Source organism: Stegostoma tigrinum, chromosome 1 (genome assembly GCF_030684315.1).
Source record: "Stegostoma tigrinum isolate sSteTig4 chromosome 1, sSteTig4.hap1, whole genome shotgun sequence".
Lineage (NCBI taxonomy): Eukaryota > Metazoa > Chordata > Chondrichthyes > Orectolobiformes > Stegostomatidae > Stegostoma > Stegostoma tigrinum.
This window is the reverse complement of record NC_081354.1, coordinates 89,434,225-89,454,948: the sequence shown is the minus strand read 5'-3', so window position 1 is coordinate 89,454,948 and position 20,724 is coordinate 89,434,225. Positions and strand designations below refer to the sequence as shown.

The 20,724-nt window shown below is 41.9% G+C and overlaps 1 protein-coding gene across 2 annotated transcripts in view; it reads right to left on the bottom strand.

Moving 5' to 3' along the window:
• The window catches only part of tbc1d19 (TBC1 domain family, member 19), a 126,016-nt gene extending 118,914 nt beyond the window's left edge, over positions 1-7,102 (bottom strand). Inside the window, exon 1 of one of the 2 annotated variants that reach the window (XM_048545158.2) lies at positions 6,919-7,102. In XM_048545158.2, the coding sequence (XP_048401115.1) occupies positions 6,919-7,023 (105 nt within the window). In that variant the 5' untranslated portion in view covers positions 7,024-7,102. The remainder of the gene's footprint in view (positions 1-6,918) is intronic. The other variant, XM_048545136.2, reaches the window with a different exon arrangement.
• Between the last annotated feature and the right edge of the window lie 13,622 nt (positions 7,103-20,724).

Below are 20,724 nucleotides of genomic sequence, written 5' to 3'. Positions count from 1 at the left end.
CAACTTAAATGTACCTAAAGTTGGCGAATCTACTACCGTTGCAGGCAAAGCATTCCATTACCTTACTACTCTCTGAGTAAAGAAACTACCTCTGACATCTGTCCTATATCTTTCACCCCCAATTTAAAGCTATGCCCCCTTGTGCTCGCCGTCACCATCCCGGGAAAAAGGCTCTCCCTATCCACCCTATCTAACCCTCTGAGTATTTTACATGTCTCAATTAAGTCACCTCTCAACCTTCTTCTCTCTAATGAAAACAGTCTCAAGTCCCTCAGACTTTCCTTGTAAGACCTTCCCTCCATACCAGGCAACATCCTAGAAAATCTCCTCTGCACCCTTTCCAAAGCTTCCACATCCTTCTTATAATGCGGTGACCAGAACTGTACACAATACTCCAAGTGCGGCCGCACCAGAGTTTTGTACAGCTTCACCATAACCTCTTGGTTCCGGAACTTGATCCCTCTATTAATAAAAGCTAAAACACTGTATGCCTTCTTAACAGCCCTGTCAACCTGGGTGGCAACTTTCAACGATCTGTGTACATGGACACCGTGATTTCTCTGTTCATCTACACTACTAAGAATCTTACCATTAGCCCTGTACTTTGCCTTCTGGTTACTCCTACCAAAGTGCATCACGTCACACTTGTCTGCATTAAACTCCATTTGCCACCTCTCAGCCCAGCTCTAGAGCTTATCTATGTCTCTCTGCAACCTACAGCATCCTTCATCACTATCCACAACTCCACCGACCTTAGTGTCATCTGCAAATTTACTAACCCATCCTTCTAAGCCCTCATCCAGGTCATTTATAAAAATGACAAACAGCAGTGGACCCAACACCGACCCTTGCGGTACACCACTAGTAACTGGTCTCCAGGATGAACATTTCACATCAACTACCACCCTCTGTCTTCTTTCAGCAAGCCAATTTCCGATCCAAACTGCTATATCTCCCACAATTCCATTCCTCCACATTTTGTACAATAGCCTATTGTGGGGAATGTTATCAAATGCCTTGCTGAAATCCATATACACCACATCAACCGGTTTACTTTCATCTACCTGTTTGGTCACCTTCTCAAAGAACTCAATAAGGTTTGTGAGGCATGACCTTCCCTTCACAAAACCGCGCTGACTATCCCTAATCAATTTATTCTTTTCTAGATGATTATAAATCCTATCTCTTATAACCTTTTCCAACACTTTACCAACAACTGAGGTAAGGCTCACTAGTCTATACATGCCATCACCTAAGTCATTCATAAAAATTGTAAATTATGGAGGTCCAAGCACTGATTCCTCCTGAACATCATTCATTGCATCTTGCCTTTGAACAGGACACTGTACATCTTGAGCTTTTATTTACCACAATAGCTTTCGATGTGGTACTTTCTGAAAAGCCTTCTGAAAATCTAAGTACAGCACATTCAGTAGTTCCTCTTTATTCACAGAACATGTTGTGTCCTCAAGGAACTCTAATAGGCATGATTTGATATGATTTCCCTTTCATAAACCCATACTGGCACTGCCTATTACCTTGAACTTATTACTTTGCTGTAACTTCCATAATAGCTTCAAACATTTTCCTTATGTCAGATGTTAAGCTAATAAGGCTTTAAGTTTCCAGTTTTCTCTCTCCCTACCTTTTTGAATAAAGGAGTTGCATTTCCCATCTTTCAATCTAATGGGACCTTTTGAAATCAAATTATTTTTGGAAAACTCTTTTAAGGCTTTAGCATGAAATCCATCAGGCAATTGTCAGACTGCAGCTCCAACAATTTATTCAGTATGACTTTTCTGGAGATTGCAATTTTCCTGATTCCCTCCGGTCCCCCTACTTCTTGATTTGTAGATGCTTGTGTGTGTCACATGTTTTCCTCTCTGGTGACAACCAATGCAAAATAACTATTCAAATAATCATCCTTATTTTTGATCATTAACGGTCGAGTATTGCTGAAAAATAATTTTGTAAAGCTTTTCATCTTGCATCCTTCAGGACAATGTTCAGGAATTCTAATTCAAAAGGAGAAAACCAACATTTATATTACATGAGGAGAGTGCTGGCTCAATGGTAAGTGGACTTAGATTGGTAGAGGCATTGCTATCGGGAATGTATCATTATTGCTAAATGGCAATTAATTGCAAGGCTTCACTTAAATTTTAAGTCAGACTGGTTGTGGCATATACAAATGATTTAGACTTGAACGTAGGAGGGTTCATTAGGGTTGATCAGTTGGACACTATGTTGAAAGTTTTGCCACTGCATGCTGGTCGGATAAAGTTAATATCTTGCTTGTTGTGAACAGGTGAAGCAAGACATAAAGCCTACATACCTGCCATCACCCTGGTACTAAGATTCATAAAACACATTACACACTTATGTGACAGACAGCTGTATCTTTTTGGCTTGACAGTTGCATCCTGTTAGTGGCAAACACCATTCATATTGATTTTGCATGGTAACAACATGAAACAGTTTGTTTTGCCTGTTGCTTAAACTTCTGAGATATCTTACATTTTCACTCAAAAAGTTCAATGCCATCCGGGATAAAGTAGCCTGTTTGATTGGTACTCTGAAATAGCTACATAGAAGCCGGTACCCCATCACCAAATCACCCTTTATTTACATGTGCACAGTTCATTGGCTCTGACAATCCAGTTCCAAGCCATCCCTAGACTGAGGAGACCTTCTGAATCTCTTGTTTATATCTGTCATCCAGGATTCCCTGATTAGCCCAGGTTAACATCCCCAATCAAGGATCTCATAGTCAACCAGATCTGCCTGGCCCTGGTTCCATTCATTACATGCCTTATCCACCATTTTCAACATTCATTCTCTTCACCACCGACCACAGCAGCAGCAGTATGCACAAAATGAAGTGCAGCAACTCAACAAAGTCCCATCAACAGCACCTTGCAAACCTGCAACCTCTCCCACCTAAAAGAACAATGGCATCAGATTCCTAGGATCACCAGGACCCACAACTTCCAGTCCAAGCCACACACCATCCTGCGTAATATCATTGCTCCTTTATTGTCACTGGATCAAAATCTTAGAATTCCCTTTCTAGTAGCAGTAATCATGTACCAAATCCCCAGATTGCAGGGTTAAATAAAGCAGTGCATACCACATTCTTGAGTGCAACTGCAAATGGGCAATAAATGCTAGCCTAGACAGCAATATCATTAACATATCCCATGAACAATACTTTTCTTTTAATTTACCAAGTGCATTGCTTCAACAATGAAGTAGCTGCAATATGTAAGTGCTTATGGAAATTTCTTGCCTATATTTATTCAGTTCTTCCTGCTGCCACTATGCTGTCTTCTTGTTTTCCCTGGAGTGTTTCTGAATTCCGATACGTGTGTCAGTACAATACCAAAGTCAATGTTGACAACAACACCCTTTCCTCAATGGTGCAATATTCTGGCACCAGAAAGTCCAGCATTTGAAAAGAAGTAATGGTCTAGATGAGCATGCAAATTTTTCTGGAAATGTGAAATATTAGGTTTCTTTCATGGAGAGGTAAGATTGGTAACAGAACAAAAACAGACGTGCCACAGAAACTCAACAAGTCTGGCAGTATCTGTACAGAGGAAAGCACAGCTAACATTTTGAGTCCAATGACGCTTCTCCTAGAGCTGAAAATAGCTGGGAAAGGATGATGACAGGGTGGGGGGACTGAATAGAATACATTAAGACATTACATGGAACATGAACTATTCTTTGTTTCCATCCTTCTCAGATCCCTCCCTAATACGCTTTCACGGGTACAATGACAGTATAATTGGTGCTGTCTTCCCTGATTCATTCGGAATTTTAAAACATTATTAATTTTGCTTCCAATTTCCACCCTGCTCTAATCTTCACCTAGTCTATCTCCGATTCCTCCCTTCCTCCTTGACATCTTTCTTTATGTTACTGGGGATAAGCTGGTGGCCGATTTCCGTTACAAACCTACTGACTCCCACAGTTGCCCTGACTGTACACGCACTTGCCCTGCTTCCTGTAAGAATGTGATTCCATTCTCCCAGTTTCTCCTTCACCATTGTATCTGTTCTCAGATTTTGTACCTTCCACAAGACAGCCTCAGAAATGGCCACCTTAATCCTCAACTAAGCATTCCATGCTACTGTGGCTGACAGTGCTATCAGCTATTTCCAGCCCATTTTCTGATTTTCTGCTCTCACCATTTCCCTCCCCTTCTTCAACAATAACAAGTACCCCAGTTTTCTTTCCACCTCTCTAGCTTCTGCATCCAAAAGATCATAATCTGCCATTTCCACCACCTCCAATGGGATGCCACCACCAGACACATAATGCCCTCCCCTCTCTTGTCAGCATTCCACAGTGACTGTTCTCTGAGACACCTTTGTCCAGTCCTCCCTACATCTTCATTGCAGCTTCCCATGCAATTGTAGAGGTGTAACGCATGCCTGTTTATCTCGAGCCCCACCCCACAACTATTCAACACCAATCATATCTTCCGAGTGAAGCAGTGATTGACCTGCACCTCATTCATTCTAGCCTAGTGAATTTGCTGCTCAAAATGTAATCTCCTGTACGTTAACTTTGCCAAACATCTATGTTCTGATCGTAAATGACCACATACTTCCAGCTGCCAGCCACTTCAACAAACCACAGTATTCCATGCCAACATTTCTGTCTCAGGTCTGCTGTGGAGCTCCAGTGCCACCCATATCCATTATAAATCCACTGAGGAACACACATCATCCACCTATGTACCTTACAACCTTCAGGACTCATCATGGAGTTTAACAATTTCACAACATTAACACCTTCCTTTACGTTCATTACCCTTCCCCCACACTGTTTGTTCCTATGGATTGCTACCAGTACAGGGAAGCAATTTTCAACCACTTACACTTCTCTTTGACACCCTACTTAGCATGCACCCCTCTCTCTCCCTCAGCTTAACATAGGATCATAGAATCCCTACGGTGAAGATAGAGGCCATTTAGGCCCATCAAGTCTGCACTGATCTCCAATGGAGCTACATTATTCCCCACCCTATGCCTGTAACTCCACATGGGGTTTCAGCCCATGGCTAACCAACCTAACATGTACATCTCTAAACACTATGAGGCAAATTTCGTAAGGCTAATCCACCTAGCCAACACACGATTGGACTGTGAGAAGAAACCTGAGCACCAGAGAAAAGCCACATTGACATGGACAGAGCATGCAAACTCCACGGTCATCAAAGTTTGCTAACCACTGTGCCATTGTGCACCCAGCTTCATCATCAGCAATTTTTTTCTTCTCTTCTCTCTCTGGGACCCACCTCCACGTATTCTATTCACTCCTCCAACCCAATTTCAGTATAAAGGCTTGCCTTTCCCAACGATTTTCATTTCTTTTGGAGGGTCACTGGATGTCAAACATTAAGTCTGTTTCTCTCTACAGACGCTGCCCAACCTGCTGAGTTCCTCCAGTACTTTCTGTTTGTTTCAGATTTGCAACATTTGCAGTTCTTTGGTTTTATAGAAAACAAACAAATAGCAAATATCTCCAAAATCGTAGTTCGATTAAAATGTGATGCAAAACTTGAGAAAATGTAAATAAATTATAAGTATATACACTATCAAAAACAAAGATAATCATATAGTTTTCAGAAACAATCACTAACAGCAATAAGGGAGAGCATGAAACTGCAGACGCTGGAGATAACAGTGTGGAGCTGGAGGAAAACAGCAGGCCACGCAACATCAGAGGAGCAGGAAAGTTGACGTTTTGGGTCAAGTCTTTCTTGCTCTGACTCACGGCAATAAAGTGCTTTTACTGTTCACATAAATTTCTTGACCTGTATTTCATTCTACAGCTCTTCTAAAACATTCAGTTATCAGTCCTGGTGTTACCGCCTACTAAGCCTTAACAGATATCAACACAAAGTGATTTTGCAAATGCCATGTGTCACCAAGACTCAGTTTAAAACAGAAGTCATTCATGCAATATAATAAAATGTGAGGCTGGATGAACACAGCAGGCCAAGCAGCATCTCAGGAGCACACCCAGCATCTGCAGTTCCCATTATCTCAGTCATTCATGCAACCTTTTTTCGCTAAGTTCACTTTGAAATTAGTCAACTGTGCAATTTAAGATCGGGTGACATGAACGCATCTCTGAAGCAGAGCTGTCCAAAATATTTTGGTGAACGATGATTTTGATGGGGCAGCATATTTAGAATTTAAATCGTATGTCATTTGATCTGACTAGAAAATCAACAGCACTTAGTGATCAGATGTTTGTCCAATAATATTAATAATGTAGCAATAAGGCAGCAGCATTGTGAACCACCCTTTCCAAACCTGCGGAATCACAACACCCAAACAATAAAAACTAATCACTAGCATAAATCTGGATGTTGGTTTCCGCGTTGAAATTGACAAGAATGGAGGCAATCGCTTACGCCCAAAATAAAAGCAGTTTAGAAAAAGGGATGGCCACGAGGGTGAGGTTATCAGATGATTTTCTTAATAATGAAAACAGTCGCCAAATGTCTTTATCAGAATCAAACACTGTATTTCCACAAAGCCCGGACCGGTGTCGGGTGAGAAAACCGTGAATATTTCAGGTTATGTTGGAAATGTACAGCAAGGTGTATTAGGATGTTAGAAAAAAAGCGCAATAAGGGTTAAGGTGATCCCCTGTCCTCAGAAGACACAAAAACCTGAGCCTCTGGGGACAGGAGTGCAGCTTCTTCTCTGCCTGCAATGAATTCTGATCCAGTTCCAAGCCATCAGGTTTAATTTCAGGCCATTTATTTCACTTTCCTTCTCTCTCTCTCCATCTGGACAGACGGGAGTGGGGGCTCGGCCTGGGATCAGGCTGTTCAATGTCGCCGCCACTCCCCTCCGGGTCTCTAGCCGGCCCTGGGCTCTCTTCGGGACTCACCCTGGCCTCCCGTTCCAGCTCCGAGTGTAGTTTCGAGCCCCGGAGCCGCTGCACGATGTGAGCGATGGTGACCGAGAGCTGCCGCTGCACCGAATCCGGCTCCATCGTCCGCCGCCAGCTCCGTTACCGGGCAACCAACCGTCACCGCGCGCGCCGCTGGCCCGCCCCCGCAACCTTCCACAGTGCAGCGCGAGCGCGGACGACTGCTTCCCCGAAGCGCTGCACCTCTGCAGAGGCAGTGCATACCATACACAGCACCCCTGGAGCACTGGAAATAACTCCTGAAGTCATGCAAACTACCCTAAACACTGGAGCACTGCAAAGTACCTTAATCCCTGCAGGGCTAGAACTTGGCCCACCATGCCCAGCTGTGTAAACTGCATACCCACCTGCTCCTGCAGCACATCCACCCCCAAGTCCTAGAGCAATGCAAATTAACCACTACCAGTCTTCTTCCTCCCAACCCCAAGTAATGCAAACCACTATCACAACCGTGCTCCTACTGCTGAAAACCAACCTTACCTAGAACAGTGATGATCATATCCCATAGCCCCGCACACCGCTACAGCACCCCAAACTCACTACCTTCCACACCACCCTGCCCCCCACTTAAAAAAGAGCACTGCAACCAACATATCCACCCCATCCCACATAATTGGGCAAACCCCCCTGTTTATTCACTTCTGAACCCATCCTCCAGGGCACTCCCAATTAATCGAAATAATAAGGACTGCTGATGCTGGTAGCCGGAGTCCATAGGTATGAGGCTGGAAAAGCACAGCAGGTCAGACAGCATCCAAGATGCAGGAAAGTCAACATTTCAGGCCGAAACCCTTTGTAGGGACAGGGAAGGGAACCTAGAAATAAATAGAAGGAAGGGGTGTGTGGGGCTAGTGGTGCAAGGGCAGGAGAGACGGTGATAGCAGGATGCAGGTAGGAGGTTATTGTGATTGGCCTATGGGAAGGGAGGAGTGGATAGGTAAGGTTAGGTCAGGTCAGGGAGGTGAGGAGGAGAGAGATGGGGTGGATGTGGGATAAGGCTGGGGATGAAGGGATTTTGAAATTAGTGAAGTCAATGTTGAGGCTTGTAAGCTGCCAAGGGGAAATATCAGGTGTTGTTCCTTCAGTTTACGTTTGGCCTCACTCTTACAGTGGTGGAGGCCAAGAGTGGACAAGTCATTAGGGGAGTGGGAGCAGGAATTAAAATGGCAATCGGAAGGTGGGGTTGGAAGATGCATGCAGAGCACATATACTCTGTGAACCAATACCCAAGTCTGTGTTTAGTCTCCCGAATATAGAGGGGATCACATTGGGAGCAACAAATGCATTAGATCAGGCTGGATGAAGTGCAGGTGAATCTCTGCCGGATTCGGAAGGATTGTTTAGGGCCTTGGAGAGGGGTGGGGGGGTGTGAGGGGCAGGTATTGTGCCTCTTACAGTTGCAGGGAAAGGTACCAGGTGTGATGGAGAAATTGGTGGGAAGTGTAGAGCTGATGAGGGAGTCATGTAATGAACGGTCCCTGCAGAGAGCAGAAAGGAATGAGGAGGGAAATACCTTTATGGTGGTGGGGTCTGATTGTAGGTGACAGAAATGTCGGAGATGATGCATTGGATTCGGAGATTGGTGGGGTGGTACATGAGGATTAAGGGGACTCTATTGCTGTTGGGAGGAAGGAGTTTGAGGGTGGAGTGCAGGAAATGGAGGAGATATGATTGAAGGTATCCTTAATTACAGAAGAGGAGAAATTATTGTCCCTAAAATAGGAGGATATGTGGGATGTCCTGGAGTAGAACACTTCATCCTGGGAGCAGATGCGGCAGAGGCAGAGGAGTTGGGAGTATGGGATAGCATTTTTGGAGACCTCTGCTGCATCTGTTCCCAGCCCATATGTCTCTTGTAAGATCTCACAGTCTGTGTATTTAGCAGATGGAATTAACTGTGTTGCTCCTCTTGGAATGCTTTTATATATGAAGGTGGTCCTACTAGAGAAAGGGCAAAATTCATCCTTCACTTGGGCAGGGCAAATGACTGACATGTTAGTGAGGGATTACTTCGGGAACAATGTCCATAATTCTAGTAGTTTCAGAATAGTTATGGAAAAGGATAGGCCTGGTCCACAAGATAAAGTTCCAAACTGGGGCAAGCCTAATTTTGACGGTATTAAACAGGAACTGTCAGAAGTTGATGGGGGGGGAGGGGGGGCCCCTGTTTGCAGGTAAAAGGACATCTGACAAGTGGGAGGCTTCCAATTAGGAAGACAATAGGGCCCGTTAAAGATCAGCGAGGTCATCTCTGTGTGGAGCCATCGGAGATGGATGAGATACTAAACAAACATTTCTCATCAGTATTTACTGTGGAGAAAGGTACAGAAGATAGGACCTCAGTGAAATAAATCATGATGTCTTGAAAAGATTCTACATTATGGAGTCGGAGGTGCTGGAGGTCTTAAAATGCAAGATAAATCCCTGGGAACTGATCAACCCAGGATATTGTGGGAAGCTAGGGAAGAAATTGTGGGGGGCCTAGTGGAACTATTTGAATCATTGACAGCCATGGCTCAAGTGCTAAAAGACTGGAGGGTGGATAATGTACCATTATTTAAGAAAGGCTGCAAAGACAAGCCAGGGAACTACAGTTCAGTGAGCTTAATATCGGTGGTGGAAAAGTTGTTGGAGATGATTCTGAGAGACAGGATCTACATGAATTTGGAAAGGCAAAGGCTAATTAAAAGATAGTATAGTGTTGTGCGTGGAAAATCAAGGGGTGCAGATACATATTTCCATGACAGTGGTAACACAGTAAACAGGGTGGTGAAGAGGCACCCTTCCCTTCATTGATCAGAGCATTGAGTACAGGAATTGGGGCATTATTTTACAGCTGTACAGGACGTTGATGAGGCTGCATCTGGAGTACTGCATACAAGTCTGGTTGACCTACCATGGGGAAAGATGTTATTAAACTGAAAACAGTGTGAAAAATATTTACCAGGATGTTACCAAGACAGGAAGGTTTAGCTTATAAGGAGATGTGGTATAGGCTGGGACTTTTTTCTTCCCTGTAGTGTTGGTGGCTGAGGGTGACCTTAGAAATGTTTATAAAATTATGAGGGACATAAAGTGAATAGCCAAGGTCTCTTCCTGAGGATAGAGTGCAAAACCAGAGTGCATAGGTTTAAAGTGTGAGGGGAAAGGTTTAAAAGGGACCTGAGGAGTAACGTTTTCAAATGAGTGTGGTGCATATATGGAACATGCTGCCAGAGGCATTGGTCTCGGCGGGTACATTGGTAAAGGTGGGTACAATGGTATAGGCGGGCACATTGGTATAGGCAGGTACATTGGTAAAGGCAGGTACATTGGTATAGGCAGGTACATTGGTAAAGATGGATACATTGGTACAGGTGGGTACATTGGTATAGGTGGGTACATTGGTACAGGCGGGTACAATGTTACAGGCGGGTACATTGGTATAGTCAGTACATTAGTACAGGTGAGTACATTGGTAAAGGCGGGTACATTGGTATAGGTGGGTACATTGGTAAAGGCAGGTACATTGGTAAAGGCAGGTACATTGGTATAGGCAGGTACATTGGTAAAGGCGGGTACATTGGTATAGGCAGGTATATTGGTAAAGATGGATACATTGGTACAGGTGGGTACATTGGTATAGGTGGGTACATTGGTATAGGCGGGTACAATGTTACAGGTGGGTACATTGGTATAGTCGGTACATTGGTACAGGTGGGTACATTGGTAAAGGCGGGTACATTGGTATAGGTGGGTACATTCGTAAAGGCAGGTACATTGGTATAGGCAGGTACATTGGTAAAGGCGGGTACATTGGTATAGGCAGGTACATTGGTATAGGCGGGTACATTGGTAAAGGTGGGTACATTGGTATAGGCGGGTACATTGGTAAAGGTGGGTACATTGGTATAGGCAGGTACATTGGTATAGGTGGGTACATTGGTATAGGCGGGTTCATTGGTAAAGGTGGGTACATTGGTATAGGCGGTTACATTGGTAAAGGCGGGTACATTGGTAAAGGTGGGTACATTGGTATAGGCAGGTACATTGGTAAAGGCGGGTACATTGGTATAGGCGGGTACATTGGTATAGGCAGGTACAATGGTAAAGGTGGGTACATTGGTATAGGCGGGTACATTGGTATAGGCGGGTTCATTGGTAACGGTGGGTACATTGGTACAGGCGGGTACATTGGTAAAGGTGGGTACATTGGTACAGGCGGGTACATTGGTATAGGCAGGTACATTGGTAAAGGCGGGTACATTGGTATAGGCGGGTACATTGGTATAGGCGGGTACATTGGTATAGGCAGGTACAATGGTAAAGGTGGGTACATTGGTATAGGCGGGTACATTTGTAAAGGCGGGTACATTGGTATAGGCGGGTACAATGGTAAAGGTGGATACATTGGTATAGGCGGGTACAATAACAACATTTAAAAGACGTTTAGACAGGCACATGGATGGGAAAGGTTTCGGTAGATGTGGGCTAAACACAGGCAAGTGGGACTAGTTCAGTTTACGAAGCCTGGTCGGCATGGATGAGTTGGCTAGAAGGGCCCATATCTGTGCTCTATGACTCTTTGACTGTGTGTCTTGAAAGTTTGTCCTATTTCTTGCCAGTCGCACTAGGCACAGTATTTAAAGTGCAATCTGGCAAGAACATTATAAAAAATGACCATTGTTCTTTCCTTCATACATTCCAGCGTGATTGCTGCTTATTAGGTAGTTTTGTGCAAATGATCTTCAGATTTATACATAAAAATCAGTTCCATTGTTTTACAATAGTGACCTGTATTTAACACATTTAACATAATCAAAAGCCCAAGGGTCTTCACCAAAATATTATAAAACAAGATATGACATTGAACTACATAAGGAAATATTAGAACAAACTACCAAAAGCTTGGACAAAGAGGCAGATTTTCAGGAGTGCCTTAAAGGAGGAAGGCAAGGTAGAGAGGGCAGAGAGATAAGGGAGAAAATTTAAAAGTTTAAAGCACACACAGCTGAATACAGGGCCTACAGTGGAGAAGTAATTAATATCAGAAATATTCAAAAGATCAGAATTAAAGGAGTAGATATTTTCCATAGTTCTGGAGCTGGAGGAAATTATAGAGATAAGAAGGGACAAGGAGGAATTTGAAAATAACGGAGAATTTTAAAACCAGGTTGCTGCTTATCCAACCATTAGGTCGGTCAGCAAGCACGAGAGTGATCAGCAACTTCAAGTGTATGGAGGTAGAACCTGAGAGGCCATCCAATAGCATTTTAGAATGATCAAGTCCGGAGAAAACAACATTGTGAAATTTTCATGAGCAGATGAGCTGAGCCAGGAGTACAGGGTTTTTTTTTACAATTCTTTAATGGGATGTGGGTATTGCTTTTTAGCCAACATTTGTTGCATAACCCTAATTAATCTTGAAGAGATTACCATAGACCATAGAATCTCTACACGAGCCATGTTCTTCAATTTTTGCAATCCGTCTAGTGCAGGGGTAATGTTTTTAGAAAAGTAAGTCAAAGATCCCATGACAGGGAATGCACTTGATGATTAAGTCAATTTTTCACCAAAATGGAAATCAAAGCATAATTCAAATAATTTGAATTGAGCAAGTATAAGCAAATAGTATGTATTGTTCAGAGATAACAAGGTGAAGAGCTGGATGAACACAAGCAGCATCAGAGGAGCAGGAAAGCTGAAGTTTCAGGCCTAGACACTGCTTCAGAAAATCAGAAAATTCAGAATATACTGTTCACCCTAGTTACCGAATTGGAGTGTAAATTTACTTCCTAATTATGTGCAATACAAAGAAGTGATCCCTTTGTAAGAAAGTTATTAGCCTATAAATTTGTATAATTAGCCTTGAAAAATTATACAGAGACATAGAAATTAAGAGAAATAGACCATTGGACCCCTTGAGCATTGTGCACCATTCAGTATGATCGTGGCTGATCATCCAACTCAGTACCCTGTTCCCACCTTTCATGTGCTCTCTTCTTTGGTCCCATTAGACACAAAAACTGTATCTATTGTCAGCAGCCATTGGAAACATGAAAACAATGATATCGACAGTAAGTGTGCTATGAAATCTGCCACAATGCATTGGAACCAACAGGCAGAGCTCCTCGACAAGGTCAACATGCATGCTCATCTCAGGTATACAGTCAGTAGATGTTCAGAACCTTTCCAAATCCTATGCTGTTGCCACTACGAATGGATGCTTATGGCAATCAACCACAGAGGGCAGGCATAAGGGATGTACATATAGGTGGTATTTTAGTCCTCAAGTCTCACTGGGTACCAACTTAAAAGGAACCAGTTTGCTGCTGCATTACACTTGCTTTGCACTGATGTTCAAGTTCAAGATTATTGTTAAGCTGGGGAGAACATGCAAATAGAAATCTTGGGATATAGGATCAGAGATAATGGGAACTGCAGATGCTGGTGAATCCAAGATAATAAAATGTGAGGCTGGATGAACACAGCAGGCCAAGCAGCATCTCAGGAGCACAAAAGCTGACATTTCGGGCCTAGACCCTTCATCAGAGAGCATATTTGGCTTCAAACTAAAGCTGCTGAAACTTGAGAAGAGCTTGTCTTTGCACATTGTAAATGAGGCACAGAATCATATGAGAAGATCTAATTAAGAGGAGACAAGGAGACAGGATACAGATGATCTGAGGAAAAAATCTAGCAAAACCAAAAACAGCTGGTCTAGTGAACTATTTATAAAAGTATATATTGACTGCTTAAACATTGTACCAGCAGAAATCTTTCAATCATTTGTGAGGAAGGGGTTTTTGCTTACACATATTGAAATAAAGACCAGGGTTTTGGAATTTGAACTCAGTAAAAAGAACTAAAAGTCTAGTGATGACAGTGAAGCCATTGTCAATTGTAAATTGAGAAGGAAAATCCCAGCTGGTTCCCTAATGTCCTTTGGGGAAGGAAACTACCATCCTGATCTGTGGGGTCTACACGTGACTCCAGACCCACAGACATTGCCCTCTGGACAATTGTGGTTGAGTAATCAATGCTGCCAGAGACTGTGACAGCCACATCCTGTCAATAAATAAGGGGGAAATTGTCTTCTTCACAAGGTTGTAAGAATTCAATAGACCAAAATGACTCTCGAGATTGTGTTGGGTAGTACTAGAGGATCCCTCAAGACTTGTCCTAACAGCTAAACCTCTGTTTCAAAACAACACTGCTATGCTTCATGAGAGATCTGCAAGTTATTTATCTTTGATTGCAGCATTGTTCAGCACCTGTTCTTGGTTTCTGATAATGCTATGAGCTAGATGTTCAGGATCAACCATTGTCCTAAGTAGTCAGCATCTGAGCCATTTACCTGGGATGAAGCAACTGGGAAGGACTAGAGCAGGACGTTTGCCAGTAAACAGTAATCCACTTGGGACAATCAATTATTCTGTTGACTTTTGAGAGGACAGTAATTCAGGCATTTCCCTCCTGTTGCTCAGCAACCTCAATGGAAAAGATGTTGAAGTTGTTCAAATTTTTGAAGAGTGCAGCTATTACCTGTCTAATGCTGTAATGCACTCCATATTAACTGATGTTTCTGCTATTGCAAGTTGTGGCCTGAAATGATCTGCAACTTTGAAACTGAAGACAACAGCCACTTTAGCAGTAATAAGTAGTGTCAACAAATGACAGAGCTGAAATGGAGGTGACAAACATATTGGTGAGGTGGGAGATCTTGCTGTGGAAGATCTGAGCACTGCGGGGATTTCTGATTCCTATCCTCTTTCAGCCTTTTGAAATCCAGCTATATGCAACGGAGAATTGTTTTAAATGACCCATACATCCTGCCTGCTTGTCACCACAAATTAGTGCTCTAAAAACCAATAAATTTTCCAAAGTGGTCATTCTATGAATACAAGACCCTTATAAATTTCAATTGGCTCAGCTATCCATTCAGGTGAGCATTTTGAAAATGCTCTGAAGTAACCTGAAAGTGGCAATGCAGGTGGATAGAGTGGTCAAGAAGACAGACTGTATGCTTTCATTCATCAGACGGGGTATTGAGTACAAGAGTTGGCAAGTCATGTTACAGTTGTATAGGACTTTGGTTCGGCCACATTTGGAATACTGTGTACAGTTCTGGTCGCCACATTTCCAAAAGGATGTGGATGCTTTGGAGAGGGTGCAGAGAAGGTTCACCAGGATGTTGCCTGGTATGGAGGGTGCTAGCTATGAAGAGAGGTTGAGTAGTTTAGGATTATTTACATTAAAAAGACAGAGGTTGAGGGGGGAGCTGATTGAGGTCTACAAAATCATGAGGGGTATAGACAGGGTAGAAAGCAAGAAGCCTTTTCCCAGAGTCGGGGACTCAATTACTAGGCCTCACCATTTCAAGGTGAGGGGGGTAATGTTTAAGGGAGATATGCGTGGAAAATTCTTTATGCAGGTGGTAGTGGGTGCCTGGAATGCGTTGCCAGCGGAGGTGGTAGAGGCGGGCATGATAGCGTCATTTAAGATGTATCTAGACAGGTACAAGAATGGGCAGGGAGCAGAGGGATCTGTATCAGAGGGATCAGAGGAAAATAGGCGACAGGTTTAGATGGAGGATCCAGCTTAGTGCCGGCTTGGTGGGCCGAAGGGCCCGTAATTTTCTTTGTTCTTTGTTTTAATGAGATGGCATCAACAGCGGCTTCACCAGCGAGTTGGGGTCAAAGCGGACTCATGGTGGCAACTGAGTTTGGGCCAGTGCAGCACCCAGTGGCATTGGTGGTGAGGTCCAGTGAGGACTCACAGTGGCGAGGGCATGGGTGGTGCCAAAGAATGGTACTTTCATTCCAGTGGCAGCTGCATTGTGAAGGGGTCTCATGCCTGGCCACCACATCCTTAACAAAGCACTTACCAAGAAAGACCGTCAAGTTGAACACTTCCTTTATTTCTTTATTTTTCTGCCTATATATTATTTGTTATGGTTTATTTTTCTGTGTTTTAAGATGGCGTCAAAGAGTGGCGACATTATAAAACGCTTTTCACTGTATTCTGTAATAAAATACACATGATAACAAATAAATCAAAAAACTATAACATGGCTTCCAAACTCTTGGTAAAAGATTGAGGTTGGACACTAGCCACTAAAGTTCATTCCTAGTACACATATTTAACAGCCCAAAATCAAGTGCAGCGCATCACAACTTCTCCTTCGTTGATTTTCCTGATAATTATTTCCATACAAATCATTCATACAAGATTTTCCACATACTGTAACAGGCTAGATGCAAATTCTACTTAACTTATTGATTGTTAAATTTTGTCGCTGAAGAAGGATCCATTACTTCTTTCAGAACTCGGGATGAATCTTGTTTTAAACTTAGCAGATAAGAGAAAAACGAAAATTACTTATATGGAGTAATTATTCTTCTGAAGGCCAAGTTTAAACTCACTACTGTAATATTAATAAAATGCAGTGTACATACATTATTCCAGTGTCACAACACAATTAAATATTTTTTAAAAGGTTTTGAATTGTTATCAGTATAGTCACTTTCTCCTGTTTGTTAGTCTTTATCTATCTCTATTTTAAATTTACTGAGAATATCTATTGTTCATCTATCAACTGACTGTCCATATTAAAGACCATATAAAATATATTAACTGGCTAAAGTCCTAACCTTGTTGCATATCTTTCAGCCAATGTATGGTAACTTTTCTGAAGTTTGTTTTGATTGGATTAGATGTGTCCCAGTCATGTTGACATTTATGTTGACAGTTTCTCCCATGGATGATAGATAGATGATTTTGCTGAAGCAAGCTGTCTTAGCTCCAACATTGCATGGGTCAATGTTTTTAATGGAAGGCACATAAATTATGTTGATCTAATGCTGTTTGCTGTCAGTGGTTACCTAGTAATTGTTATTGTGAGAAAATATCACCGTGACAGGTGGTACAGTATGTATTTGTCTTGACACAGCACCTGCAGAAGCGGAAAATTACTACTTTGGGTGCAACTATATAACAAAGACATATATAATTTATCATCCATTCCTTTTACCTCAATTCACTAAGACACACACTCTTCCATAGGCCAAGTGGCTTTACTTAACATTAATTGTGCATTTGGGGCAGTGTGAATTTTCATCTGGACTTTGTGAAATTAAAGTAGTTGATACCAGCTTTCAGGTTTGTCTTTTAAATTTTCGTTGTCATTTCAACATTATCTGTGATCTGTTGTCTTTATGTAATTGCACTTTTAAATTATCCTTAAGAATAATAAACTGCACAAAGAATATATGATGAAAATGGCTGACTGAATAGCTTTTCTAAACCTAAAGAATTTGTTTCCATTGGTTCTAGTTCAATGTTTTCATCACAGTATACTCATCTCTTTATGTACCTCAGGTCTGTAACTCTCAAACTGTACAAACCTAGATTTCCACATTGATGTTATTTACAAAAGTATGAATAAAGAGCAGAAGGTGACCATTTTCCTTCTGGAGCCTGCTTTGCCACTGAACAAGGTCATGTTTATCTCTTAAAGTTTTTAATTTCACATCCTGAACTTTTGATTCTTTTGCCCTAACAACACATCAACTATCTTCTGAGACAATGCTCCAAAGTTGCACAAACCTCTGAGATGAAAGATTTTCTTCATTACTATCCTAATAAGGATGTCCTTTTTAATCTTAAAACAGTGCACCTTGGACTTGGACTCACCTGTAAGGGGAAATCCCTTTCCATATTTACCTTATCCAGACTACTCGGAATCTTATATGCTTCAATTAAGTTACACTTCACTCTTCCCGTTTCTCTGTAAATGAGCTCAGCATGTTCAACCTTTCCTCAAAAGACAACCTGTTCTTTCCAGGTATCAATGTAGGAAACCAGTCTGAGCTGCATCTTTCCTTAAATAGGGGGATCAAAAATGCATATAGTAGTTGTGATATGTCTGTGGTGTCATTAATGTCCTGTATAATTGAAGCATACCATTCTTACTTTTATAATTAATTCCTCTCGAAATAAAGAATAGCACTCCACCAGCCTTTTTTATTACTTGCTATACCTTGTACCGTCATCTTTCTATTTATCTTTGTGACATCAGCGAATGTAGCCACCGTGGCTTTGCTCCCCTGATCTCTAAAATGTTCAGACCCCAGCACAGAATCCTGTGGGACCCCACTCATTAAACCCTGCCAATCTGAAAAAGACCTCTTTATGCAAGCTTTTTTGTTTGTTAGACAGCCAATTTTCTATCCATTCTAAGAGTGAGAATGATTGAGGGAGAATAAAAGCCCAAAGAGGTAATGATAGATATCATCAAAAGCTAAAACCTCAGTTTTTTTGACCAATTGATTAGCTATGAGAATGTATGCAGCACACTGCTTGAAGGCCACAACAATGTTAAAAGGAACCAGGGAAGACCAAGAGTTTCTTGTTCAAGAAATATCAAGGAATGATCAAATTTTGGCTATTGGGAGGCCGTGAGAACAGCTTATAGCAAAAGTGACTGGCTGAACATTGTATTCAATCCTTAGGAAGAGAAAGGAACCTGCATAAAGTTGAGAAACATTTTGGACCCAAACAGCATTTAGTATGTAGTGCTGTGTAATTATTAGTGATACTGAGCTGAATGCCAACGTGAACACCTGGAATAAAACAAAAGATTCTTTTATCTTCTTATTGTCTACACACAATGTAGGAAAAATCCAATTCAGTCAATTAGCCCCATGAGTCTACTTTAAATTCTGAGGAAAGTAATGGAAGCTGTTGTTAGCAATATTAGCTGTTGTTAGCGGCACTTACTCAGTAATAACCTGCTCAGCATCTCATTTATTCGTACAGCGTCTGTTGCACCTGACAGGTCCTCTGAGATCCTCAATGAATCACAGTTGACCCTTTCACTTTATGTAATGATAAAAAGAGAGATATGTTGGACAACAAGTCTACATATACTTATCCTCTAACTGTATCAGCCCCTCCTACTACACTTGCAGCCTTCTGTCAGCCTTCAAAAAAGATGACTAAAATTCATGAGAAAACTTTGTAAAATTGGACTTCTTGATAAAAGCTTTGGTAACTAGCTTTAGGTTCACTTCTTATCTCGGACTTGTGCTTTACTAGTACAGTGATAAATAATGGTAGCAATTAAAGCAGTCAATTCACTGCTCAACTTTGGCACTTTCAATGTGTTAAAAAAAATCTAATTTGTACCAAAAATGGTTTCTTTCACTTTATGCTAATAAGTGCGTAGGAAGTATACATTTATTTTCTGTTACTGTGATATGTTCTTATTGTATATTGAGAATACTTTACAATGTAGCATTGTAAAACCACAAGTCACATTTAGTTTAATAGAATGCACTATCAGCTATTTGCTTTTAATCAGTGAGAATAGAAGTTTGCTCTAAGGTAGAAGTATCATTTCAATTATGGTCCCAAGAAACAGTATCCTTTTTACAGCCTCAGTGCAAACTTTCAATTTCTCAACAATGGCAATTATTAATGGTTTAAATAGTGATCTCTCAGGGTTCACCAAGTATCAATGTGACTGCTGTGATCTTATTTAAGTATAATGTAAAAACCAACAATGTGCACTGTAAAACAAGAGGCAAAGATTGTGGTCTAGAAATTTAAACGGAAAATGCATATTTAAATTCCCACCCTTAACTGATCCAAAAAGCACTTGAAGCCAGCAGGCCAAGCAGCATCTCAGGAGCACAAAAGCTGACGTTTCGGGCCTAGACCCTTCATCAGAGCAGGCCACGCTGTGTTCATCCAGCTTCACACTTTGTTATCTTGGATTCTCCAGCATCTGCAGTTCCCATTATCACAGCATTTGAAGCCTGTCATTTTTAGTGACATGTTCCACATTACTTTTCCTGATGAGTTTTCAAATGCAGCTAGTTTTATAATATTTTTGATGGGTGAGAATGGGAAATGTTATCCTTAGCTAAGAAAATTTAAACACCTGTTCAAAGTACAAAAAACAAAGTTGCTGGAAAAGCTCAGCAGGTCTGGCAGCAAATGTGAAGGAAAAGACAAAGTTAACATTTTGGGTCTGGTGACCCTTCTTCAGAATTTAACTTTAACTCTGAATCAGTTTCCATCATGGTTTGGGGCTAGTTATCTCACATGCCATTGTCTGTGTTAATGAGATATGGGCATATTACTCTGCAGATTTTGTGGGGGATGCAATGTCAGTTCTCAGCACCACCAGGACACGTATAGGACTTTGGCTCGAACACATTTGGAATACTGCGTACAGTTCTGATCACTACGTTAACAAAAGGATGCGGATGCTTTGGAGAGGGTGCAGGGGAGGTTCATCAGGATGTTGCCCAGTATGGAGGGTGCTAGTTATGAAGAGACGTTGAGTAGATTAGGATTATTTACATTAGAAAGATGAGGGTTGAGGGGGTCCTGATTGAAGTCTATAAATTCATGAGGGGTATAGACAGGGTGGATAGCAAGAAGCTTTTTCCCAGTGTCAGGGACTCAATTACTAGGGGTCATGGGTTCAAAGTGAGAGGAGGAAAGTTTAAGGGAGATATGTGTGGAAAGTTCTTTACACAGAAGGTGGTGTGTACCTGGAACGCATTGCCAGTGGAGGTGATAGAGGCAGGCATGATAGCGTCATTTAAGATGTACCTAGACAGATACATGAATGGGCAGGGAGCAGAGGGATACAGATCCTTGGAAAATAGGTGACAGATTTAGATAGAGGATTTGGATTGGCGCAGTCTTGGAGGGCCGAAGGGCCTGTCCCTGTGCTGTAATTTTCTTTGTTCTTTCTTTGTTCTTTGTTCT